The 27257-nt window shown below is 37.7% G+C and overlaps 1 protein-coding gene and 1 long non-coding RNA gene across 4 annotated transcripts; one reads left to right on the forward strand and one right to left on the reverse strand.

Moving 5' to 3' along the window:
* The first annotated feature begins 5276 nt into the window (after nucleotides 1–5276).
* Nucleotides 5277–10811, forward strand: LOC126501696 (uncharacterized). The gene is made up of 4 exons (XR_007591778.1): nucleotides 5277–5374; nucleotides 8347–8431; nucleotides 9626–9705; nucleotides 10168–10811. It is a non-coding gene; the product is annotated as an uncharacterized lncRNA (long non-coding RNA).
* Nucleotides 10812–10895: 84 nt separating this feature from the next.
* Nucleotides 10896–21785, reverse strand: LOC126501689 (aldo-keto reductase family 1 member C13-like). 3 transcript variants are annotated; one of them, XM_050142508.1, is made up of 9 exons: nucleotides 21218–21779; nucleotides 18378–18545; nucleotides 17849–17965; nucleotides 16717–16794; nucleotides 16210–16332; nucleotides 15428–15537; nucleotides 14673–14838; nucleotides 12385–12467; nucleotides 10903–11116 (listed from the first exon to the last, which is right to left on the reverse strand). In XM_050142508.1, the coding sequence occupies exons 1-9, from the start codon at nucleotides 21299–21301 to the stop codon at nucleotides 11074–11076; spliced, it is 972 nt and encodes a 323-aa protein (XP_049998465.1). In that variant the 5' UTR covers nucleotides 21302–21779; the 3' UTR covers nucleotides 10903–11073. The 3 variants fall into 3 exon arrangements, with proteins under 3 accessions (XP_049998466.1, XP_049998467.1, XP_049998465.1); XM_050142509.1 differs by lacking the exon at nucleotides 18378–18545 and having other exon boundaries at nucleotides 10896–11116; nucleotides 21218–21785; XM_050142510.1 differs by lacking the exon at nucleotides 14673–14838 and having other exon boundaries at nucleotides 10900–11116; nucleotides 21218–21782.
* Nucleotides 21786–27257: the final 5472 nt, after the last annotated feature.

The raw sequence follows: 27257 nt of genomic DNA on the forward strand, positions 1-27257 counted from the left end.
GCTAGAGATCCTGTTACCAATCAGATGACTGAATCCAGAATATAAAGACCAATGAATGCTGTTGAGGAAGGGTGGTGGTGGGGTCCTTCTATAATGCTGGTAAGAATGTCAGTTACTTCAGCCAGTATGGAAATCAGTATGAGTAGCTTCAGAAAGCTAAAACATAAACATTTTGTTCTAGATATGCTGCTCCTGAAGTGTATGCAAATGAATCAAAATGAGTATAATAGCAATATCTACAGACCCGTGTTTTTAAAGGTACTTTGCAGTGACCAATATATAGAATCAGTCTAGGTTCCAATCAGAGCACAAATAGACAAAGAAAATGTGGCTTACATATAAAGTGGACTTTTATTAAGATATAAGGAAGAAAGTATTATCTTATTTGCGTCAAAATGGATGAAGCCAGGTGAAAAGGATCTCGATAAACATAAAAATAACAACTTGGGAAGGCAAATAGCTTATGTGTTCTCCATAAATGGTGTCTAGTTTTTCAGAAAGACATAGAGTAGAAGGGGGACTGTTTAGGGAGTCAGGGAGAGAACAAAAGATATTGTGGACAAGGCAGTATGGTCAAGATATCATGTCTCTGTATTGAAAAGTCACAATGAGAATCTTACTGTTTACAAAATAAAGAAGATATCTTTTCAAGAGAAACTGAGCTCCCAGCAGCAGTTGTAGGCAACATATGATTGATCAGTTACAATCCACCAGTTTCCTGTTTTCACTTTAAAGAAGTCAATGTGGATTATGAACAAAATGAGAAATTCATGCTTTCATTTTCACTCTGCAGTAATTTATTAGAGTCCACATTCATACAAATGCAAGCAGCCTTTAGCTCTCTTTCCTGTGGACTATTGCTTTAAGCAGCTCCTCCCACATGCCACTGTTTAACTTTCCACTAGATATTTAAGGAGCTTTCACATTTGTCTGGACTGTACCCTGTGCAAGCAGAAGACTCAAGACCTGTGTAATTGTATGATTGACAAGCTATGAGTTCTGTATATCTGCATGTGGCACGGAATGATGGTCACTTCGTCCCTGTACTGGGATTTGGAACCACTGTGCCCATAAGTTAACATTTGTGTCTTGGGTCTAAGGGTATTCAAAAAAAAAAAAATCAAGGATGTGTGGAAACTGAAGTGTACTTTCAGAAATGTTCCAGTTTGAAGCAGACTCCCAGATTCTCCAGATTATGTTATCCATGAGTATTAGAGAAATCAGTCTTGCTACTGATTTTTTTGTGAAACGTATCATGCAAACGTATGTATGTATATATGTATGTATGTATTTGGGGGGAGTCCAGATATGAGACGTCAAAGCCAGAAGAAGGTGTGGAATTCGATGGAACCGGAGTTATAGGCAGTTGTGAGTCATCTGACATGAGTGAAGGGAAACCAGACTCAGGTGTTAATGAGATACAGCATCATTTCTGAGAATTGTACAAATACATGTACAGGTCGAATTAATAGATGACATACTATTAATCTGTATCTAGCTATTCCTGCTTGGCTAAGCTGTGTGAATTTGATAAGTAAAAGAATTGTGGTCAAGTTCTAACCTATCTCATTTTTTCAGATTAATGATCTACTACCAAAGGTAAATTGGACATGACTGCTAACCCCACTTCATCATGAAACCTTAGATGAAAATGTATCTTGATTCATCTTTCAGCAAAACAAAATGGTTCTTTTACATTCTTGTTTGTGTAAGTCATTCATGAGATAATTTTTCAACAGACTGTGACAGTAAAATATTGAAAGAATGCTGTTCTCTCTCCTTTATTTTATTTTTTTTCTAGCTCTGAGAACTTTGACCATGACTCAAAGGTTTGGACTTTCTTAGGAAAGGGACATTTCATTAATCATCAATGTCAAGTTGATTTCAATGTGTGATGATTTTCTGAGCGGTTCATTATTCTGTACTTGTTCAACTATGTTTTTTTTATTGTCCTTTCAATATTTATTCTACATGAAAGAGTCTTGGGTTAGATGGCTCAGAGGTTAAGAGCACTGGCTGCACTTCCAGAGGTCCTAATTTCAATTCCCAGCAACCACATGGTGGCTCACAACCATCTGTACTGAGATCTGGCGCCCTCTGGCGTGCAGGCATACATCGAGGCAGAATGTTGTATACATAATAAATAAATAAATCTTTAAAAAAATGTAACCCAAGTCTTGGGGTGTGGCCTTGATGAGTTTGTACATTCCACAGTAGGGGCATGTGGATTAGAAATGTTAGGCAGAATAGACAGAGAGACAAAAGAAATACAGAGACATAGGATAGCACGGGAGTGCAACTCAGTGAAAAATGAATACTATATCCACTCACGGTTGTTTGCCATGTGATTATATAACCCTATAAAAAAGAAGAACTGATACTTGTTTCAATATTTGAGACAATATTTGAGAATATCTCAACCAAGTAGAGATGCAGGGCAAGCAGATATAACTTGAAAAGAATGAATGAGAAAATTGCCCTGAAAGAATGCAGGGACAGTGTCAGAGATTTAAGTGGGGAGGAGTGGGTCCCTTCTACCCCCATGACTGAATGAAATGTTAAAACAGGGTAGGAAACTCCCATGTTCAAAAGCAGAGCAATGGACTTACCTCCTACCTGCAGCATTACCCTAGGCTCAGAGAGGGCTATGGGAGTCACCAAGTCTGGGCTGCATCAATAGTCTGCAAGGCCAAGAAGTCTGAAGGCTGACACAGTCTCATTTACCAATGTTGTTGAGGCTGGACCTCCATGGCATAGAGGATGAGCCCGTATGGGGAAATTGTGATCTTCAGTGTCCAGTTTTCTGGCACATAGGGCATGGCTTCATAGGCAAAGGTCCAAGGCAATATCATGCCAAATAGCCATTTAGACCACATTTGAAGCAGGCTGCCATCAAGGGTGACGTAGGCTAAGCTCTAGCAGGATATAACCTTGTGGTTGATTTCCCTTGTCCCTCTTCTGGGGGGTCCCAGTGGCCTTAGGGCAGCTGCTAGGGCTTATGCTCGAAGCATTCCTATCTGTTGTAGCTTCATCTGTCAGGAGGACTCAGCTATTTCTTCTTGGGCATTAAAAACTTTAAAGGCCATTTTTATCAATTTTTAATGAAGGTTTGAACCTTTTTCATCCTTTTTTAATTTTTTTTCTAATATCTGGTGCTGACTCAGAAATAAAATGGTTAGCCAGAACTGTGGCTCCTGCTGGGGAGGCTGGGTCTAGTCTAGTATATTGGACCATGGTCTCTTGTAATCAGTTTTAAAAAATGGCTGGGTTTTCATCAGCTAGCTGTGTGATCTCTCAAAATTAGTCAAAATTAACTGCTTTCTGAAAGACCAACTCCATATCCTGAAGTAGGCACCAGACCATGATGCCCTGCCTCTGTTAGCCGTTTTGGCCAGGTTGATAATCCCAGTATGGTTTGGTGACTAGCACAGCCACTTCCCCCACAGGGACTGTCTATTAGGTGAGTCTGGTCTGCATACTGTCTAGCTGCTGTCTGAATTCTACTTCACTCCTCAGGATGAGAGTAGAAGTCTGGATGACATAAAAGTCATGCCAGTTTAGATCGTAGGCCTGGGAGAGATAGCAAAACTCCTTAATATAAACAGAAGGATTAACAGAGAAGAAATCCAACCACTTTTCTATCTGAGAGAGTTCTGGAAGAGAGAAGGGAACATGGGCTTTAATAATGCCATCAACTCCCCCTACCTCCCAGAGAGGGCAGAGGAAGGCGGGATTATGGTGAGATGTGCTATGAGAGGAGACAGGATTGGGAGGGGTTAGTCCAGTGTGTAGAGGAGGTCCAAGAAGTAGGTTGAAGCATAGGGGGTGTAGGAAGATGAGGCAGGAGTGAGATGAAGGGAAGAAGCTGGTTAAGGAGAAAGTTGACCTTGAACTTCCTGTTTGGGGGGGGGAGGTGGGTATAGGTAAGGGGAGGAATGTAGAGAATGTTGTTCCACAGGAGGGGGCTGGTAGTAAGGGTTTGAGTGAGTGGGGATGTGGCCAGTACCTCTGGATGCATGGTCATGGTGGAGTTGTCAGGGTCCCAATTTCAAGATGGTTGGAAATCTGGAGGCACCATGACCCTGGTGACCAAAACGGGTGCTGCAAGACACTGGCTACTGAGGGAGGGGCGAGAGCGAAGTGCCCAAGAACTGTGGACACATGCAAGTTCTGTCCATTTATCCCCATGGTGGCAAATATTTTTTAGGCCACGGAGGATGGAAAACTCAAGAGTTCCCTCTAGTGGCCATCGTGTTCCATTGTCAAGGTCTTATTGAGGCCAAATCTTAGTGCATAAAGAAATTAGCCATTCAGGACAGACTGTATTGGAAAGTCCCAATTTATAAACATTTTGTAGGAGGTAGCCCAGGGGCGATAACAGATATGGCTTCGAATTGCAAGATCCCATTTTAAAAGTCTATACCCAAGTCTATCACAGTGCATCCACTGGGATAACTCTTGAGCCAAAATGGGATAGGGATTGTGAAAATTGAATGGTAGGCGTCCCTGACCATGCAATTTTCACACCAGCTAAGCCCACCTTAGCCAGTTGGATCAAACTTTCACTGAACAATCGTGACTTCAACGGAAAGCCCAAAAATTGACAAATAAAGACACAAATAACCCCCTACCCTACCAGCACAGAGCATAAAATGAGAGCACACCAAGATGAAGCCAATCTAGCCTGTAAGCTAATTTGAGCCTGGCAGAGAGCACAGGCAATAAGGGCCTTTTCCAACACATGGCCTTGAGCCTGTGTAAAACAAACAAACAAACAAAAAAAAAAACAAACAAAAAAAAAAAAAAAAACAGCACCCCTGGCAGAATCTCCAAAATGTTAGGAATATTCCTAAAAACAAACCTCTCCACCAATATAAATAATTTAAACCAGACAAAATTAGGACAAATTAAAAGGTATCCTGGTTTAATCGGACATCTGTGCCCTCAGGTGGCCCAAGGGGGGAAGAGAAAGCAGACACGACCACTGAAGAGGAAGACGAAAAACCCCATGTTTATTCTCTGAGAGAAAGTTTAAATAACCTGTAGAAGTGGTCTTGAACTTTCCTGGGGAGGGGTAAAGGTTTGGTGGGCTTCCAAAGATTGATGCCAGGGGCTGAAATTACAACCATATTTTGCAAGACCAAATGGCCAGCATTTGGAACCTGTTGGCCAATAGAGGGAACCTTTGGCCTGTATATCATTTTTAGGACAAAAGTCCTGATTTTTGGTGAACTTGGACACCCGGACCAGATTCCTTACATAATTGCTTTGAAAGACTTTGTTGCACACCCTTGCCCTTGGTTAAAGCCCTGTATCTCCACAGTCCAGGCAATGTGGGGGATCCGAATCTTACTTCTGTGCATCTTGGAAATGTGTGAGTACTGGTGTCTGGTGGACACCACCAATAAGAGATAATATGATCACTGTCTGACAGGGTATATATGATATGGATTGTGAGTCCTATGGAAGAAAAAAAATGTAAACCTTTCAGGATAGAATTTGCTGATCAAGGAAAATGGACTCTGATGGAGAAATGGACTACTAGTAAAACCTGATGTATTCAAATGTATGTTGGCCCTGAGCCTTATCTTGGGCCAGTACAAGGGGCCCTCTTCACTATTAGATTAGAGGTTCAGACAAACTCCACAGTGGCAATAGGATATAATTCAGTCTTGGTACCTCAGGAGGCTCTAGTCACCAGATCCCCAGGAGGGGGCCAGACACCAGTAGTCCACTTGGGAACCAACCCTCAGAGCCAAGATTCTTCATATGGTCAACACCCTTTATGAGACTTGGTTTTAAAATCCTTCCAGGTGATAAATGCCTTGAAACCCAATCTGACTAAAGAATGCTGGCTTTATCTGAATACACAACCCCCTTACCCCCTTTCTATGTCAGAGTTGCAATAGCTGGTGTTTATACCTCAGTCTTCCCAAAATTCTGCCCTTGGGAAAACCAAGAAAAATTTTCACTACAACATTTGACAGGTACGGGGACCTGTGTAGTGCACACTGGAAGGCAAGCCCCAACGGGTCTATGTAACCAAACCATCAGCATACAAAATAAAACCTATTCAGCATCTGCTGGATGGTGGACTTGCACGTTGGGACTCAGTCCCTGCATCCATGGGAAAGTCCTTCACAGAGGATGAGGATTTTGTGTGATGGTCTAATTGTTTGTCAACATAAAATACTATACAGAGGCCCAAATGGAAATGACCTTATGTCCTGTTCCTGTCAGGGGAAAACGGGCTATATTGCTCTCTTCCCTGATAGGACTGGCCATATGTGGAGCTACCAGGGTGGGCACCTCAGACTTAATCCTCCAAGATTACCAGGCCCTACAGTTGGCCATCAATTCAGATCTCAAAAACATAGAACAGTCTATACTCAAGTTAGAGACCTCCTTAGATTCCCTGGATGAGATTGCCTCACAGAATCGAAGAGATTTGGACCTCCTCTTCACGTGCTGCCTTGGGGGAAGAATGTTGTTTCTAAATCAATCCCTCTGGGGTAATTAGAGATTCAATGGCCTTGTTAAGGGATTAATGATAGGGAACAGACTGGCTCACTTGGGAACTGGAAGGTAGGAAAACTTGTTCAACTGGTATCCCTGGTTAATCACTACTCTCAAACCTAATAGGCCCCCTAACCATCTTGCTCCTGCTACTTACTCTTGGTCCCTGTCTCGTCAACAGACTTTCGCAGGCTTTCATTTGAGAAAGGGTCAATACTGTTCAACTGATATTATTGAGGTCCCAGTATCACCCCCTTGAGATCTGGACAGATAGGACCCATGATTGAGTCCTGTCATTGCTACTTTGTGAAGGGGGGGAAATATAAAGCCCAAGGCAGCTTTTCCAAGCAACTTGGTACATACCTGTCAAGGTGGGTTCTATAGATCATCAGGAAGGTAGACCTGAGTCTCAGTTTGCCCTAGGACAATGTTAACTCTTAGACTCCCTCCTGTTCCCATTTTACCCTAGGACCTTTTCCTTGCCTTAGCAGGAGAAAACATTAACAGCTAGATAAAACTTGTTCTGTTTTTACCTTCAAAATGACTAATTCAGTTTCTTTATTAGCTTTAATTGAAAAATTATTACAGAGTGTTGAGTTCTAGTCTTGTATTATAGACTGTTAGGAAATACAAGTTAGTCAGTCATCCTCAAAGTACTGATATAATTAGTTACAAGAATAAGCCTTATTAAGTTCTCTGTATTTGTTTTCAAAGTCAAACTTAAACTAAGTAACTAGAAACAAAGTTTGTCTAATCAGACATGCCTAGGCCGTCCTCATACATCAGAGATCTGCTGAATATGACATTTAAAATAATGATAAAACTCTTATTGTAGTAGACAGAGACTCTGAGATCCTAGCAATAACCCAAGGTCTCAAAGAAGTTTGTGGGACACCATGATGTCTCCACCTGGATTACAATGATGCTAACCACTAGGCAAGGTGCCTCAGTGCAACACCTGTTGCCAGGACCCAGTCCAGACTGTGGACAAATAGCAGGACATTGGAGAATTAATTGCACCACTTTTGCCTAGAAAAAATAAGGTCAGTTTTTTTCCATGTCCCTCTTCCACAGGAAAAAAATTTTATCTTATGGGAATAGCTAAGACTGTAAGACTGCTGTTCTGGATATTTCTGCCTCCAGTGCTATGGAGACCTGGGTATGACTAACTGTATATGGACTCTTGTTCCTGTCATTTTTAACTGATTCAGTAACTACTTGATTTGTACTCAGATATACTTTATTTATCCTTCTGAGATCTCTGATAGTATTGATGGCTAGGGAAGTTATAATGTCAGTTTGGCAGCAAAAGGTATCCAGATCCTTCCAGAAAGCTATAGCCAGCTTGGTAGTGCATTCTAAACTAGGTTTCCTAAAAAAAAGTTTTAATGTCTGAGAACATAAAGGTTCATAAGCTTTGAGGATCTAAAAAATGACTCAAAATTTAAATACAGGGTAAGATATTGAAAATATTTCTGATTTCTTCCTGCCCTCTATAGTATAGTTCTAATAAGCTGATAGAACAATGACCAGTTACTGTTTGGGTCAAAAGTTTAAGATTTTAGATTTAGTCTCATTGCCATTTAAACATAAACTAAAAGGTGTTTCTCATCAGGCCAAAGGCATCTCTTCCCAAACCATACATGAATCTATGGACAGCAGAAAAATATACATGCTTCTAACCAAAATCTGTAGTTTTTGCCAGAACTCAAAGGTGTGAGTCTATTCTTTCTGTTTACAGATACTTGCTATCTACTCTTTTTCTACAATATGGATTTCAATAATGTATTATTTTTCTTTAAGTACATAAATTTTAATTTCTGTTCCTAGTTTAAACTTATCTCCAATGGGCTTCCAGTTGGCTGGAAGATGCATCTAAGCATCGGTTGCTGACGACAACCTTCTCTGAATGGTGGTGAGTCCTGAACTTTCTGAAAGCTGATGTGGACTAGTCCAGCTGATATGAACATTCCCTGTCCCTTTCAACAGAGTCTGATGAGTGCCACATTCCCTCCCTACCTTTGGCTAGCCTTTCAACCTGCTTGGACCCTGATAACCATGCCCCATGTCAGTTTGAAGTAGTTGCAGAAAGGAACATATAATCCCATGCTCCCTGATCAAAAAAGGTTGAAAGGCTGAGACAAGGGGGAACTCCCTGGCATAGGGAACAAAACAACTACCTATAGTGTCGATTGATATGCCTGAAAAGTAGGCCCAAGTTGTCAATTAACGGATTTATTAACATAAGTAGTTCTTAGATCCCAATAATTCTTTCTTAAAAGCATGGAACAAACAAGCAGCCTTCTCAAAACAGTTTCTGTACACAGTCGACTGCTTACTAAGAGACTATATGTCAGTTAGCCTGGGTTACATGATTTTTCTGATGTATACATAAGGAAAACTTGAAGCTTCCTAGTCCAACATATTTTTGACACTGTAACACTCTAAATTTTCAGGATTGGGTCCTGTCATTGGTGCTTGTGACGGGGGAAAAGTAGGAACCAACCATGATAAGCTAAATAGAAACAGCCCACCCAAAGGAAATTCTTTGCTTCTAACCATTATCACTGGTAAGACTCAGCCATCGATAAGTTTAATGGAGGCCCGAGTTTCAGTAGTTTACTTTGAAGCAATACCCAGTTTCAGGAAGAACCACAAACTGAGATTACCTGAGCACCACTAAGGAACACACCATCCAAAGGAAATGCCTAATGTTCCAACCATTGTAGAGAGGATCACCTGCCAACACACATTTATCAGGACGCCCCTGGACAAATGTCAGCCAATCAGGCATCATGAACCTTAGAAATCCCCCTCTACCTTTACTGCTATAAAAATCCAACTCTAGCTGAGCTCAGTCAGGGCTCTACGTTTATTCCAAAATGTTGAACGCACAGAAGGATCGAGTTTGAAAACTTGCAGAAAATAAAGGCTCTTTGCTTTTACATACAGGACACTGTCTCCTTGTTGGTTTTAGGGGGACTCTATGGATCTGGGCACAACGCCAAGCAGTGTTGTAATAATACAGTTTCTGTGTGGTTATTTCGGGTCTTGGCAGCCAGGAAACAAGCAAGCAGCCTCTAACTAGAGCAAATGTCCCTCTTTTTAGAGCCTTGAGAAGAAGGGGAAAATTTCAAGCAAATTTAAACAAAATGTAAATGAGATTGCAACATGAGAACTGTTGTGCATGTAAGTAAAGATCTTTATTATATAAAGTTTAAATAAATTATCAAATTCTCATAATCTTATATGATAAATTCTTAGATCTTATTTTGTGCCTAAAACTGTGTCACATCCAAACTGAATTTATAAGTGGAGTTTTATGTATAAAATATAGTCTTTAAAGAAACAGAGTACAGACAATCATGGATTAAAGATAATAAAATAAGTATTAAACTTGTAGAAAAAGTAGTAGAGTAAAAATAATAAGCCATGTAAAGATGGAAAATTCACAGAGAGTCTAAATTATTTATATTATTGTGGTTTTTTTTTAATTTTTTTTCCTGTGAAGAAGATAAATACAGAGAGACATTTCATTGTGTGGGCTGCTAAATTAAGCCAGCATATATGTTCTAAAGATATCATGACTTCAAAATTTGGGTCTAAGGATTTGTTGCTTTGGAAAAGAGGTTCTGTTTTTTGTTTCCACAGAAGATGAGACCCTGTGAAATCCTAATAGACTAATGTGGTTTGATGAACCAACACCCCCTGAAAAGTCCCTGTAATCATCGTCAAAAATTACTTCGCCCACCAAAAAGCAGGAAGGAGTTTGGAGAGAATTATACCCAAGTTCTCTAAATGATTCTTTATAAATGTTTGTTTACATTTAAAGGTCTGTAAGATGTAATTATCTTTAAAGAAAAGAAGAGAAAAATAAAATTAGTAAAAAAAACCCAGCCTTGGCATCATTTCTAGGTAGAGCTATGATCAATTCCCTCCTGATGTTTCCCATCCTGACTTATAATGATTTTACTAGGTTAATTCTTGTGTCACCTCTTTAGCCTAACCTATCTCAGGAATGCCCCACTCACCAGTTCCAAGATTCTAATGCTAAGCAGGTGGAGAAATCTTGGGTATTGCTGGTCAATACCCTATGGTCCCATGTGTGTCTCATGTTCCTGATTGAGAATCACAGAAAGTGTGCAGTGTTTTCTTGTTAACTCAGGGCTAGAGGACTGCTGACTCATAGAAAACTGCTAAGAGTCATTCTCTGGTCTGGAAAAACCACCTACCCCAAGTCTGAAATGTTTATAAAATGGAAATCATCATCTCCAAACACCAACCACAGACTTCCAATAAACCAGTTTTCTATCAAATTATCTTATTAAAAAAATAAAGTATCTTTTGAGGAGAAAATGTTATATTTATTTTAATTCACAATGAAAATCAAATCCCTTTTCTTAAAGACCATTAGCTGGAGCTTCAGCTGAACATGACTGTTACTAAGCAGCGTAGGTTGACGGCAAATGAGGCATCCACCAAACCGCATCCAAATCAAATCACCAACATCACTGTCCACAAACAGTAATTTCAGGCAGTCATGACTAGGTTCCCATGTTAATATTCCTCAGAATATGGATATTCAGGGTGGTCAGCAAAACTAAAAGAAATAAAAGCAAACACACACTATTTGATCCATTTCTACAATGTAAATTGTTACATCTAGGAAGGCACCATCAAGGTGCTCCCATTTTGTTCCTAGATCAGTTGCTAAAAGTGATATACTTAAAATCATTTACAAACATGTATAAGAAATGTTTTTAAAATATAAAGACATGCACTTTTCTTAATGTATGTTCAGTTGCCTAGAACTGAACACACAAAGATGTGTGATCATAAATATTTATCTTCCTTAGCTTCATCTATGTATCGAATCAATGAAGAGTCAAAAATCCTTTGCAACTTCAGTCCCCATAGAAAGAGAAAAGTATAAGTCATCTTTAGTCCAAGGTAACTCTACACATTGATGAACGCAAAAATACCTTAATGTACCTTAACATATCATTTATGCCTACTACTTTCACTTCCATTTAATTAATAGTAGTGCATTAATTATTTACTCATTGTTCATTCTGTAAAAAGTAATGTATTAAACTCAGTTAGAAAAAGAATGTCCTCCATAAAATGGGCATCCATGTCTAAGGAGATAACTGTATAATTTGTAGAACTCTACATAAAAATAACAATAAAAAATATGCATTGATAAAAATCATTACTTGCTAAAGTGTGGCAAGAATTATCCATTACTTACAACAATGACTCATCACCAAGTTACATCTCTCCTTTGTCTTCATTCTGTTCTTTACTAACAGAAATCTTAATAATAATACATATATATATATATATCAATTTTACATAGCATTGTAGATTTTCTAATCCTCCTTCAAACATTATTATATTTATTTCTATTGAGAATTAAGATTATAACAAGCAGAAAATATAGGTAGATGACAAACAGGCATGCAGATAGATAAAAAACAAAAAGATAGATCAATAGATGAATATATACATTTATGTATACATGCAGGTTTCATTTATAATACAGCCTATACCCAGTATCAAATTTTGTAACCATAGATCATAAAGGGAAACTAAAGATCTTTTGGTAGCTATTAATTCTCAAATATAATAGTGTTTTTTTTCCTGCAGATTCTTTTCTTACTTTAGACTATGACTATCAAAACCTTCTCTATGTTTTAGAATGACACATCCACATTTTCAAATACTCAGAAACAAGTACTGTACTAACTATGTCCATGGAAAAACTTGCTACACATGAATAGGACATTAGGTTTCTGGACCATCATGAATGGAAAAGCAGGGGAAAGACTTGGACCTGAAACAAACTGAGGTGAGGTGTTTACTTACCACTTAGTTGGAAGATATCGAACGTTTCTGTTCAGGCCATCTAGGGTTTTCATATCCTCAGGAGACAACTGGAATTCAAAAACCTTTCAGAAAAACACAAAGGTTTTAATATTTGAATGAATCAGATTTTTGTCTGAAAAGCAATGTCAGTAGAACACATCTCTGAAAATGATGGACTGTGGTTACTAAAACATTCATGATTAATAAATGCCAAGGAAAATTGCTTTGAGATATATTAAAATTACATAATGCCTTAAACAAGAGGAATCATAAAGGCAGTTTGAGGGGGGGAAACAGTTGACATACATAGTTTTCAAGAAATCTAGAGCAAAATTTCAAAAAGTAAAAAATTGCTCTCTTCAGCATTTTGTAAGTCAAAATTTACCCAAATTCTAATTATAACATGTTCGTGTAAGGACAAAAGAGTTAACTTAAAAAAGAATCTTATTTTAATTTGAGACATATTAACTTCAAAATGATTTTTCACTAACAGTTCACATCTTAAACACATGCAGGGCTTAAGTCCTTCGGTGCCTTAAAAATATGGAGACAGATAAAGGTGGATGGAGGACAAGAAAATTTGTCAGCAGTTTAATAACTGCTAAAACTAGCAAGACACAAAATTAGGGTAGTGAGAGAACATAATGAAACAGAGAAAAGAACTCAAAAATGCAATTACTCTGAATAAATCCCTTAAAATTACATATATCTTTCTGGATCCATATTTTACAACTTATAAAAACTACATTTTGAGAACAATCTGGGGGGTAATAAGACAAAGCTTTAGTAAAATAATAAGGGAAACTCTTGCCTGACAAGTGAAAAGATGTGATGGTCAACCACATAGTAAAAGTATAAGACTGTAAAGGGTCCCTCTTTTTCATAAAGTAATAAGAAGAGAATGAAATCAAGCAAAATTTAGGAGAAGGCCATTCAGCAAACTCTTCTGAATCTGCCTAACAATCACTATTGATACTGTGCAAAAACAGCAAACATATAACCCATATTTTTTGAGAAAATATACCATCTTTTTATTTATTACCTAGATTTACAAGTTATTGTATTTTCATGGTTCTACACTTGAACTACCAGTGTTCATTTGTGTGTGTGCATGTATGTTGCTTTTAAATAATCCATATATATCATTTTCAAATTATTACATATACCATATTATAGCATATATATTTATATATGATAAATACTACATATACTTAATATATGATTTACCATATATTTGTGAAACATATATCTATCATATATATAAATTTAACACATCATTAACCGCTCACCCCTGCTCACTTCTGCAGGCATTTATTATAAAAACTGGGCTTATTCTTCTCCAGGACTATTTCTAGGAACACCAGCAAAGCTTGCCTACAACAGTGAGACAGTTGTAGTTGCCTGCCAGGCTTAAGTATCAGAAGTGCCTTTGGTTCAATTGCTGTGCTCTGGTTTTAATACCAATTTTTTTAAATTAAATTTATTCATTTACTTTACAGCTCTAGGACAGTTTCTCCTTCCCGTGTGCCCTGCATCTCTTCTATTTCTGTTCAGAAAGAGGCAGGCCTCTGACGGGTATCAAGAAAGCATGGCATATCAAGTTTAGGAAAGACTAATATCCCCTTGTATTGGGGCTGGGCAAGACAATGTACTCACTTACATGTAGATATTAGCTGTACGGTAAAGGATAACCATGCTACAATTCACAGACCCACATAGGCTACATAACAAGGAGGGGCCCAAGGAGGGATGCATGGATTTCCGGGGGAAGGGGAAAATGAAGAGATCTCACTGGAGTTGGCTGGAGATGGGTACATGAAGAATCTGGTTTGGGGTGGATAGTGGGGAAGAGTGTTGAAAGAGATGACTTGAAAGGGCACATTTTGGAGCCAGGCAGAAACCTGGTGTAAGGGAAACTCACGGGAATCTAGAATTAGATTACCTGAACATACAATGAATTAAAAATTAAACCATAGAAAAGTCTAGAATCAAAATTGCTCCGTCCAGATCCCTCATTTCAGAATATAAAGAAGAGGTCTATGTGAAAGGGATAGGTAGTACTTGGCTGACAAGGCAAAGCAAACTCTACATCATCTCCAACATTAAGTCTATCAAGTTCATACTGCTGTTTATGTCATAGACAAAACATTTCTCGATGCACCTAAAAGTTCACATGCATAGAAAATGCTGGAAATATAGGCTTAATCTCAAAAAAGTAAACAGAGATTTGAAGGAAACAAGCATATGGAAGATACTAAGTAACAGCCCTAAGGAGCAGAGCTCATCACCTGCAAATTCTCTTTTATCTCATTTTCTTTGAAACTCTGGACCACAGGCACAACCCCACGCTGAATCTGGTATCGCAGAGCAATCAGGGCGGGGCTTCGCTTGTTCTTTTTGGCCACATCACAAAGAATTGGATCATTCAAGAGAACTGGAGAGTTCTGATCCACCCTAGTAAGAAAGTAGAAATGAGCCCCCGAGGTCAAGGTTTTGGTTTTGTTATGGTGCTTCAACACACAGTAGAGGACTCATTCTAGAATGGACATGATGGTTACAGATAAATGTCACCTGGACAAAGACCAGAATCACCCGAAACATGGGCTTCTAGAATGCCTGTAAGAGTTTATCTTATGAAAATTGATGTGGGAATACCCATTTTAATTATTGATGTGACCATTTGCCTGCCTCCTAGACTGTATAAATGGAGAAAATGATCAGATCATTAGTTTCATTTGTCAATCTCTGCTTCTTGATTGCAATGTGAAGAGACCACCTGCTTTCATCTCCTGACTCCCTGACTTCCTGCTCTTATGCTCTGCACCCTAGAATTGTGATCAGCCCTTTCTACCTGAGGTAGTTCTTGTCTGAGTATTTTAACAGAGCAACAAAAAAAGAAATTAAAATGCAAGGCTATGTAGAAGTCCCTGGGCCACAAACTTCTGTTTCACATGGTTCTTCTAATGTTGCCTCTCTCCCTGGGAACTGAGTGTCATGATGCTAAATGACAGTGGTGCTTCATGCATACTCTTCATCTTCTTACCAATCTTTATATCGCTGGGTTCCCAGGGCACCATAAGCAACCAGAACAATGTCTTTTGATTTGCAGTAATCCAGCAGCTTACTCTGGTTTAAATAAAGATGACATTCAACCTGTGAAAGAATATGAGAGAAAGACATCAGATTATATCAAATGCTCATATATGACAAACTAAAACTTAAAGCCAATAAAGTAGACAAAGAAAATCATATGCAATATCACATTTGAATTTAAAAGATCAAACAGTTGCATTTATTCTTGAAGGACAAAAGAATTTATTTTGAGGGATTCTGTTAAGATCATTTTCTTGGCAAGCTTTTATTTCAAAATCATACTTAATGGTCAGCAAGGTAGTAAAGTAATTAAAGATACCAGCTGCTAAACTTAATAAAATCATGAGGAAGGAATGTAATAGGATGGTGAGAAGCATTTAAACTTCATATAAGTCCTGACCACTGGCTGGTTTTTTTTTTTTTTAATTTCAACTCAGTCTTTCAAGAAAGTATCCCAAGCTCACTCATTATTCTTAGCTGGGGTAGAAGATTAATTTTCTCTGGGCTTAACTTCTGCCTGTTAGACCAACCCAGAACTTATAAATTCTCACAAATACTTTAATAGTCCCAGGTTAAAATTAGAATCCCCCATGTCTTTTGAAACAATGGTACTGTTCTCAGAATCTTCTTTTCCACAGTATAAAAACCACTTGGGCAGAGGGAAAATGAACAAGTGTTAGTAGTACAAGTGAGCAAAAGCATGAAAGATGGGGAGAAAACAAGAATCCTTACCTGATTGCAGACAGGCTTGTATTTAAGTCCTGGCTTATTCAGGATTCTCTCTAACTGCTTGTGGTTAAAGTTGGACACTCCAATAGACTTGACCAATCCTGCATCCTTACACTTCTCCAATGCCTGGTGATGAGAAAGGGGTTATGAAATGTCATACTTGTAAACTGACTCCATCAATATAAAGAGAAGTTATAGCAATTACAAAGAAAACTGTCTAGAGCTAGACATATAGTTCAATATTAGAGCACTTGCCAGTGTGCACAAGGTCCTAAGTTTGATGAGAGACATTAAAATAAAAAAGGTGTGAAGGGGTACATTGCCCAGATGATCACAGGACTTAAATATGATGAAGAATAAAGTATCAGCCAAATAGAAATGTATAGGATTTCTCTTGAAAATTGAGTATGATATACTACATATGATAAGTATGCATATAAATAAGTATGGGAAAATAGACTGATTCACCCTCCCTCTGCTTGATTTATTTTTCCTTTGAAAAGTACTCACCTCCCACGTGGCACAAAAATCCACTGTGTCAAATAATACTTTCCCTTGTTCATCTACTGGGAAATCATTATCCCCTGGCTGGAAGAGAAATGCTTGTTAAGAAAATCTCACAAAACAGGTGTCTCACCAATAGTAATGTTTTTAAGAATATCTTGAAGGAGATGGAGAGATAGATCAGTGATTAAGCAATGGTTTCTTGTTGTAAAATGTTATTTTAAAGTGTGTTATGTTTGTTTATGCTGTGGAACATTTGTTTAATGATGTATTGTATTCTTTTGTCTTGTATTTTTTGTTTACTCCTTCTTTCAGGAAAAAAAAGGAAAATGTTTCATATTCACTGAGAAGCCCAGCCATTGCAGGGCCTTGAATGTCAGCAAGAATTTATATCAATCCTATCCCAGGATAAATAATAAATATGAATGTCTGTGGGCACAAGGGCAGGCATGTGAGCCAAGAATGGCCAATCAGGACAGTGTACAAGATTGATTGTGATAAGAAAAGATAAAGAGAAGCCCACTGAGACAGTGTGCCTGAGCTAATGAGAGCTCACCGAATCCAGCTGGACTGGGACTGAACGAGCATGGGCTCAAACTGGTTCCTCTGAATTTGGTTGACAATTGGGGCAGACTGAGAAGCCAATGACAATGGCACTGGGATTTGTCCCTACTGCATGTACTGGCTTTTTGGGATTCTATTCTATTTGGATGCATACCTTCCTAAGCCTGAATGGAGGGGTGATGGCCTTGGACTTCCCACAGGGCAGGGTACCCTGCCCTCTCTCTGACAAGTCCTAAAGAGTCAATGACCCTGAAGCTGAAACTCTCTTGGGACCATGCTTGCCACCAAGGGAGAAAATTGGAATAAGACCCAAGCAAACATCCAGTAATACAAATAAATGTTAAAGATGTGGAAATACAAGATTTTCTGGAAGTTACTTCTAATCTGTGATTCTGACCATTTCTTGGATACCTTATTTCATAATCTAGTAAGCCCTTTGTGTAGTAAACATACTCAGAAGTTTAGTAACAAAAAATTACATGAAATTATAATGGAAAATTGTCTCAACCATCCATAAAAATGATATCCATGCCCCATGAAAAAAATATGTACACTTGACAATACAATCACCTACCTTCAATGGTACGGGGTAATGTATAAGGTAAAGATCAACATAGTCCAGTTGCAGTCTTTCCAATGATTTTTCCAAAGTAGGTTGGACAAGTTCTGGTCGAAGGCAAGTACTCCAAAGCTGCAGAAGTTGAGGATTAGAAGTTGTGATTAATTAATACATTGCCCATACATGAATACTTGTTTATCCTAATACTTAACTATTTTTTGTACTTGAAGGAAAGTTATAATCATTACCTTTAATCCAGAATTTACTTAACTCATACTTAACAATGTGAACTTGGTTGTATATACTTTGTAATTGTTAACTCATTGAACAATGAAAGGCTATTACTCAAGAAATAAAACACATACCAAATACCACTAATAACATTCAAAAACTGAATTATTTTTCATAGAGATTATAATTGAAAATTACTTTCTCTCACCCATTTATACAACAGACACATTTAACCAACTTCTGCTCAAGTAATATAATTTTCCATTCCTTATATTTTAATGATTTGCATACTTGGATGCTATAAAAACTCTACCTTTGTAGTGATGAACAAGTCTTCTCTCTTTACAATGCCAGCTTTAATCTTGCTTTGAATGGCCTGCCCTACTTCCTCTTCCACGTGATATGCAAAAGCAGTATCAATATGGCGGAACCCAGCACCTATAGCTAGGTTGGTGGCCTCCAGTGACTTGCTATTGGGAATCTAGAGGAACAACCCAAAGAGGTATTTAGAGATGCGCATTCAGAAAGCTAACTCAGAGTGAGCCTAGATGGGTGTTTACTAGATCAGAAAAAATTTAGTCTTTCAGAGTCTCCCTCAGACCACTAGGCAAGAGCCTAGGCCCTGGATCCTTGAATTCACACTTTTTATTCTATAAAACATAAGGAATTCTACAGAAATATTGTACATGTCACAGAAAACTAAGACTCTTCATAGAGTCATTGTTTGCCTATATTTTGCCCCACATTGGAGAAAATGAGCCAAGATCTACTTTCTTGGGGTCTTTCCTGATCAATAGCAAGCCTTTCACAATCAAAAGAAATCTCTTTATCCCCATGCAATCCTGGTTCTTACTGGCACTGATAAATGCCAAGCTCATACTGGGTTCAAATGTTTGCTTGGAAGTCACACTCAATTTACATAGTGGGGTTACTAAGCAAAATAAACAAAAAGAAGTCTGCTTGGGACAAGCAAAATTACATAGACAATCTTCCTTGACTCCAGCTAAGACACTGTCACATAATCATGAGATAGCAAAGATCTCAGATACCACACAACACCAAGTTAGTAATAGGGATTTGAACAGAGAACAGTATCTTATGTTGGTTTTTTTCTTTGTCTGAGAGAACTAAATACAGGCAGAGAAAAAAAAAAACCCTACTCTAGGAATATATTCTCCTTAAAATAAATTGTGAACATCATATTGGAGATTATTCATTTGGGGTGTCAGCCCTTTCAACCAAAGATAACTTGCTTAACAAAGATATGATTGAAATTAAATCTAAGAGTATTGCCTTGACTGTGAGATTCGGATAAAGACATGACAGTTCTTTATTAAAGAATTTAAGGTGTAGACTGGGAAGATGTCTCATTCAATAAAGTGTTTGCTAATAAGTCTCAGGATCTTAGTTCAGACCCCAGCCCTCACGTAAAAGGAGAGTATGTCACGGTGGCACACACGTGTAGACCCAGTGCTTGCGGAAACAAAGTCAGGGTGATCCATGGAGCTCATGGACTGCAAGTCAAACTGAATCCCTGAGTTCCAGATACAGTGGGACAGCCTACCTCACAAAAATAAAGTGAGAGTTTAGTCAGACTTTTACCTTTGGCATAAACACACATGTGCACAAAAGCACAAACACATATGTAGTCATACAACACATACAAAGGGGTTGAGAAGAAAGGCAGAATACATTTTTTTTATTATTTTAACAATTTCTACAGTTATCTTTCAAAATAAACCACAGTGACTGAAATTCTGCCTGGTACCACCTTCTCTGGTACCAGCTCTGACGGAGTTAAAAACAAAGTCACTCTATGAGTTACCAGCACTGAAGTTTTATCAGGACCCTTGACTTGTTACAGTCTTTCTTCCTTTTTTGCCACCTTGAAAAGTAACTAATCCTGTATATATCCAGAATCATCTAGGTAAATATAAATAGATCTAATAGGAAGAAACTGGGTGAATTTGAAGTTAAGGGAAATGAGCTTTTGTCACAGAATTTCAAAGTTTCAGGAAATTTACAAACAAGAAATTCCCTCTAGGTTAATAAACAGTACACCTTGATAGTTTCGGTTCGGAGACCACCATGCTGTAAACCCAACATGTATTAATAAAGACCAGTAATTCACACTTATGGTTACCAGGTCCTCTTTCTCCCAATAATAAGGATATATTATAAATTCCAGTAATTTTCCTATAGTTCAGAATTTTTACATGGGGCACTTTACGTAGCTCTAGTGGAGCATTCTCTGTGTGGTGCAGAAGGCTACTCCAAAACAAAACTGAAGTAGCCCTCAAATACTTGTATCATGCATTACTACAGGGAGACACCCTGAGTTACCACACTGATTTCCAAGGATCTTGCATTCTTGAAAGAAAATAACATGCTGTGGATTGTAGACATGAACAGAGAAGTCCCTCTCACTGCAACCAAGAACATTGATAGGCAATCTGGTGACTTTCTTCTCTTCTATCAAGTCAAGAAACATAGACATAGGAAAAGCACAGTGCCCAGAATTGTTAAGTCATGGATATATCCCATTAAGTTTGGAGTTTATAGCCTGAAGATTCATTTCAAGTTCACTCTTAGAGTTGACATGCCCCAACCAGAACAGTAAACTCACAGGCAGGTCTGGGCCTGAAAAGCAAATGCAAGAAAAAAGACTCGGCCACATTCTGCTAAGACCAGAGAGCCTAGTCTCCAGCAAGAATAACCGGAGATCATAAACAATCTCTCTCTATATATATACCTGAAGTCCAAGATTGAGTTATAGTAAATGCCCCAATGCCTCTGAGGCTTGTGCCCTGTAGCTCTATCATATACAACACTAACACCCATGCTCAAAAAAAAAAATGTTTGAAGAGTTAAACTTTCTCTTTTTTCTCCTGCATCGCTCCTGGCTTACCAGGAGCAGGGCAAGCATGAATAAAGACACTATTCTGACAGAATCATGACTCAGTCTATCTAAGGAAACAGATTAGTCTCCTACCCACAGCCACCAATTGCAGCCACTGCTCCAACCTCTATTTAACAGGAATAATAAACAAGTGTGGTTTCAATGAAACACTGATTTATGTCAAGTCTAACTATTTGCCTTCTTGTACATGGAATAGCTCTGGCCTGGAAATACTTAGAATCTTATCTCCTTACCTCTTGGGATTTACAGGTTCCAAAACCCAGGGCATGAATGAAGTGGCCATCATTTAGTTTGACAAACTGCTGCTTGGAACTCATGGTCTGTCACTCCTCTGCCTAAGCACGCCCTGAATCTTCTGATGCCTTGAAGGGGAAGTTGGTAATTATCATATATCAGCTTCCTATATAATGGCTAACAAGTGGCACTCCCGTTCTGGTGGTTAACCACTCCTACTTAGTGGCTAATGTTTAAATCTTTCTACACCCTAGCTAATGATGATTAATGGTGCCACTACTGTTAGGCTAATGGTTAAACAATATTGCTCTATGCCTACTTTGTAATATTTGTATTACCTGTCTAATGGTCAGTCAACAGAAAGGAAGCAGTAAAGTTAAATTATTACATCACATGTAAGAAAGGAAGCCACTCATTTTCATATGAAGAATGAATTTTTAACAAATTACTATATACTGATAAAGTATGTGTTTCCTGTAATGGTCTCTTTATTATTGCATATATTATATTTGAGGAGAAGAGATTGATTGAATAATTATACTGCTTCAGACATTTATTGTCATTTGGTCATTATGAAGCCTCTACTTGGCCATTTCTTATTGGAAATAGTTAGTTGACACTCAACATAGAAACATATTCAAAGAACAAAGAAGCCACAATTGGACATGTAAAAAAATTAATACTCCACATTAAATTTAATCAATAATTAAAATATAAAAGGTTAGTCTTTCTGAAATTTTTTCCTGTATTTTTCCATTATTATTGCCACAAATACAATCCTGAAATGCATAAAAGGGAACAACACAGAATAGTGCATGATGGTTGATAAACCATTGACAACTGCTGGGTATTATTTTATAACAAGCAAAGGGACTCAGACATTTCTATAGAACTTGTTAGGTAATTTTGAAATATTTGCGCATATGTGCTAGGTGTGTGTTGCCAGGTACTATTTGTTTATTCTCAGGCGCTCCAACCCAAAATAATCCCATAGAAACTATGTTATTTGCAATACTGTTTGGAAAATAATTTAAGCCTATTTCTAGCTAGCTATTATTTCCTAAAATAACCCCATCTCCATTAATTTGTGCAACACCATGAGGTCGTGGCCTACTGGGAATTTTCTGTGCTCTCACACAAAGGCATCTGTCTCTGGCTACATGGCTTCTCATTGACTCCACCTTCTTTCTATATGTATCTTTTCCAAACTGGCTCAGAAAATGGCTGTAAGATGACCCATTAGATATAATTCCAGCCAGTTTTATCATGAAAAAAAGATGATCATTAACAATTATAGTATTAACACATGGGTCCATAACTGATTAATGTTATTTGGTTTTCATTGACTCAACAGCTTAACATCCACGCAGAAGTGAACATGTATCTTTTTCTTTCTGTGTGTGCCTCCTTCCCTCTTTCCTTCTCCGTAATTTATTTATTCTTCTTTCAATACAGAAATCCACTCAGTGTCACAGGCTAAATTTCTAACAACTTCCTGTCCTCTTTCAGACATTATCTCAACAGAATATTTGACCATATCTTTGCTTTAGTCAATATTCAAAGTGCTTCGCGTTCATAGAACTTGTCATGTCTCCCACTGAAAAAAATGGTATTTAGCATCAAAGATCTAGCCCATGAGGTTACTGAATCTCAAGAATGTTATTTTATTTTAACTTCCCAAGAGAGATATCAAATTTATTTGAAAATATCATGACATGGTATTGGAACGCTCAATTTAAATTTCATGCTAATATTGACTATTTTATTCAGCTTCCTTCCCTTTAATATTTCTTTGATATGAATAAGTGATTTAAAATTATTTTATACCTTTCTATTCTGTTTACAGGTCAAATGTCATCCTTATCTTAACCAGAGCAAGCTGCTGGATTAGTGCAAGATGAACAACATCATTCTGGTTGCCTATGGTGCTCTGGGAACTCAGAGATATAAAAATTGGTAATGAGAACAGCAGAAGTTATCTCTAAGTCACAACTCTTTGTTCTACAACAGTCAAGTTTCTGGAATCCACTCTCATTCAAGGTAGGGTTACATTTCATGATTAACTTTAGAGTTTTCAATTGTACAAAAAGTTTAATAAATTAAGCAGTACATCTCTTACATAAATTTTCAGTCTTTAAATAGTTGTATTTTATTATTTCTCTATAAGACTATTTCAGAATAACACCAATCAGTTATGAACCCATGTGTTAAAACTGTATTAATTACCTCCATTAATTCTCTTATTTCTCTGTTAGGTTTCTGTCTGATTTACCTGTCCATTGGTGAGAAAGTGTGTTGAAGTCTCCTATTATTAGTGTGTGTGGTTTGATGTCTGCCTTGAGTTCTAGTAATGTTTCTTTTACATAAGTGGGTGCTTTTATATTAGGGACATATATATTCAGGATTGAGACTTCATCCTGGTGAATTGTTCCTGTTATGAGTATAAAATGTCCATCTTGATCTCTTCTGATTGATTTTAGTTTGAAGTCCGTTTTGTTAGAAATTAGTATGGCCACGCCTGCTTGTTTCTTAGGACCATTTGCTTGAAAAAGCTTTTCCCAACCCTTTACTCTGAGTAGATGTCTGTCTTTGTGGTTGAGGTGTGTTTCTTGTAAACAGCAGAATGTTGGATCCTGTTTTTGTATCCAGTCTCTTAGCCTGTGCCTTTTTATAGGTGAGTTGAGTCCATTGACATTAAGTGATATTAATGACCAGTAGTTGTTGACTCTGGTTATTATTATTTTTTTGTAGTAGAGTTTGTGTGTTTCCCTTCTTTGAGTTGTGCTGGTGAAGGGTCGTTAGATGTCTGAGTTATTGTAGGCAGTGTTGGCAATGTTGGATTCCTTGGGTTGTGATTTTCCTTCTATTACTTTCTGTAAGACTGGAGGTAATGAATCAAATGGACTTAACAGACATCTATAGAACATTCCACCCAAAAAGGAAAGAATATACCTTCTTCTCGGCAGATCATGGAACCTTCTCGAAAATTGACCACATACTCGGTAACAAAGCAAACTTCCACAGATACAAAAAATATTAGTAACACCTGTGTCTTATTGGATCACCATGGATTAAAGTTAGAATTCAACAACACTGCTAACCCCCAGAAAGCCTACAAACTCGTGGAAACTGAACAGTCAACTACTGAACCACACCTGGGTCAAGGAAGAAATAAAGAAAGAAATTAAAGTCTTTCTTGAATTTAATGAAAATAAAGACTCAACATACTCAAACGGATGGGACACTATGAAAGCAGTGCTAAGAGGAAAGTTCATAGCACTAAGTACCCACTTAAAGAAAAGGGAGTAAGCTCACATTGGAGACTTAATAACACACCTGAAAACTCTAGAAAAAAAAGAAGCAGACTCACCCAGGAGGAGTAGAAGACTGGAAATAATCAAACTGAGGGGTGAAATCAACAAAATAGAAACACAGAAAACAATCCAAAGAATCAATGAAACAAAAAGCTGGTTCTTGGAGAAAACCAACAAGATTGACAAACCCTTATCCAAACTAATCAAACGGCAGAGAGAGAATATGCAAATTAATAAAATCAGAAACGAAAAGGGGAACATAACTACAGACAAAGAGGAAATTCAGAGAATCATTCAATTTTACTACAAAAGCCTGCATACCACAAAACCAGAAAATGTAAAAGAAATGGACTGTTTTTAGATAAGTACCATAGACCAAAATTAAACCAAGACCAGGTGAACAATCTAAATAGTCCTGTTAGTCGCGAAGAATTAGAAGCTGTTTTCAAAATCCTCCCTTCCAAAAAAAGCCCAGGACCAGATGATTTCAATGCAGAACTTCCAAGAAGACCTAATACCTATGCTCCTTAATGTATTTCACAATATAGAAGCAGAAGAGTCATTGCCAAATTCCTTTTATGAAGCTACAGTCACTCTGATACCAAAACCACACAAAGACTCAACCAAGAAAGAGAATTACAGGCCAATCTCACTCATGAACATCGATGCAAAAATCCTCAACAAAATACTGGCAAACCGAATCCAAGAACACATTAGAACAATTATCCATTATGATCAAGTAGGCTTCATCCCAGAGATGCAGGGCTGGTTCAACATACAAAAATCTATCAATGTAATCCATCATATAAATAAATTGAAAGAAAAAAACCATATGATCTTTTCATTAGATGCTGAAAAAGCATTTGACAAAATTCAACACCCGTTTATGATAAAGGTCTTGGAGAGATTAGGGATACAAGGTTCATACCTAAATATAATAAAAGCTATTTACAGCAAGCCGACAGCTAACATCAAATTAAATGGAGAGAAACTCAAGGCCATCCCACTAAAATCATGAACATGACAAGGCCGTCCACTCTCTCCATATCTCTTCAATATAGTGATTGAAGTTCTAGTGATAGCAATAAGAAAACATAAAGGGATTGAGGGATTTCGAATTGGAAAGGAAGAAGTTAAACTTTTGTTATTTACAGATGATATGATAGTGTACATAAGTGACCCCAAAAACTCTACCAAAGAACTCCTACAGCTGATAAACACCTTTAATAATGTGGCAAGATACAAGATTAACTCCAAAAAAAATCAGTTGCCCTGCTATACACAAAGGATAAAGAAGCAAAAGAATAAAGAAGCAAAGAGGGAAATCAGAGAAGTATCATCTTTCACGATAGCCATAAATAGCATAAAATATCTTGAGGTAACTCTAACCAAGGAAGTGAAAGATCTATTTGACAAGAACTTTAAGTCTTTGAAGAAAGAAATTGAAGAGGATACCAGAAAATGTAAGGATCTCCCTTGCTCTTGAATCAACATAGTAAAATGGCAATTCTACCAAAAACAATCTGTAGATTCAATGTAATCCCCATCAAAATTCTTCACAGACCTTGAGAGAACAATAATCAACTTTATATGGAAAAACAAAAAACCCAGGATAGTCAAAACAATTTTATACAATAAAGGAACTTCTGGAGGCATTACCATCCCTGACTTCAAACTCTATTACAGAGCTACAGTATTGAAAACAGCTTGGTATTGGCATAAAAACAGAGAAGTCAACCAATGGAATCGAATAGAAGACCTGGATTTTAACCCACAAACCTATGAACACCTGATTTTCGATAAAGGAGCTAAAAATATACAATGGAAGAAAGAAAGCATCTTCAACAAATGGTGCTGGCACAACTGTATGTCAACCTGTAGAAGAATGAAAATAGATCCATATCTATCACTATGCACAAAATTCAAGCCAAATGGATTAAAGACCTCAATATCAATCTAAACACACTGAACCTGACAGAAGAGAAATTGGGAAGTACTCTACAACACATGGGCACAGGAGAACACTTCCTACATATAACCCCAGCAGCACAGACATTAAGGGCAACATTGAATAAATGGGACCTCCTGAAACTGAGAAGCTTCTGTAAAGCAAAGGACACTGTTATTAAGACAAAAAGGCAACCTTTTTGACTGGGAGAAGATCTTCACCAACCCTGCAACAGACAGAGGTCTGATCTTCAAAATACATAAAGAACTCAAGAAACTAGACTTTGAAATGCTAATTAACCCAATTTAAAAAAATGGGGCACTGAACTGAACAGAGAATTCTCAACAGAAGAAGTTCAAATGGCCAAAAGACACTTAAGGGCATGCTCAACCTCCTTAGTGATCAGGGAAATGCAAATCAAAACAACTTTGAGATACCATCTTACACCTGTCAGAATGGCTAAAATCAAAAACGCCAATGATAGCCTTTGCTGGAGAGGCTGTGGAGGAAGGGGTACCCTCATCCATTGCTGGTGGGAATGCAATCTTGTGCAACCACTTTGGAAAGAGTGTGGCAGTTTCTCAGGAAATTCGGGATCAACCTACCCCTGGACCCAGCAATACCGCTCTTGGGAATGCACCCAAGAGATGCCCTATCATACTACAAAAACATTTGTTCAACTATGTTCATAGCAGCATTATTTGTAATAGCCAGAACCTGGAAACAACCTAGATGCCCCTCAGTGGAAGAATGGATAAAGAAAGTGTGAAATATATA

Source organism: Alexandromys fortis, unplaced genomic scaffold, assembly GCF_014885135.2.
Source record: "Alexandromys fortis isolate MF-2015 unplaced genomic scaffold, M_Fortis_MF-2015_v1.1 scaffold_5, whole genome shotgun sequence".
NCBI classification, from domain to species: domain Eukaryota; kingdom Metazoa; phylum Chordata; class Mammalia; order Rodentia; family Cricetidae; genus Alexandromys; species Alexandromys fortis.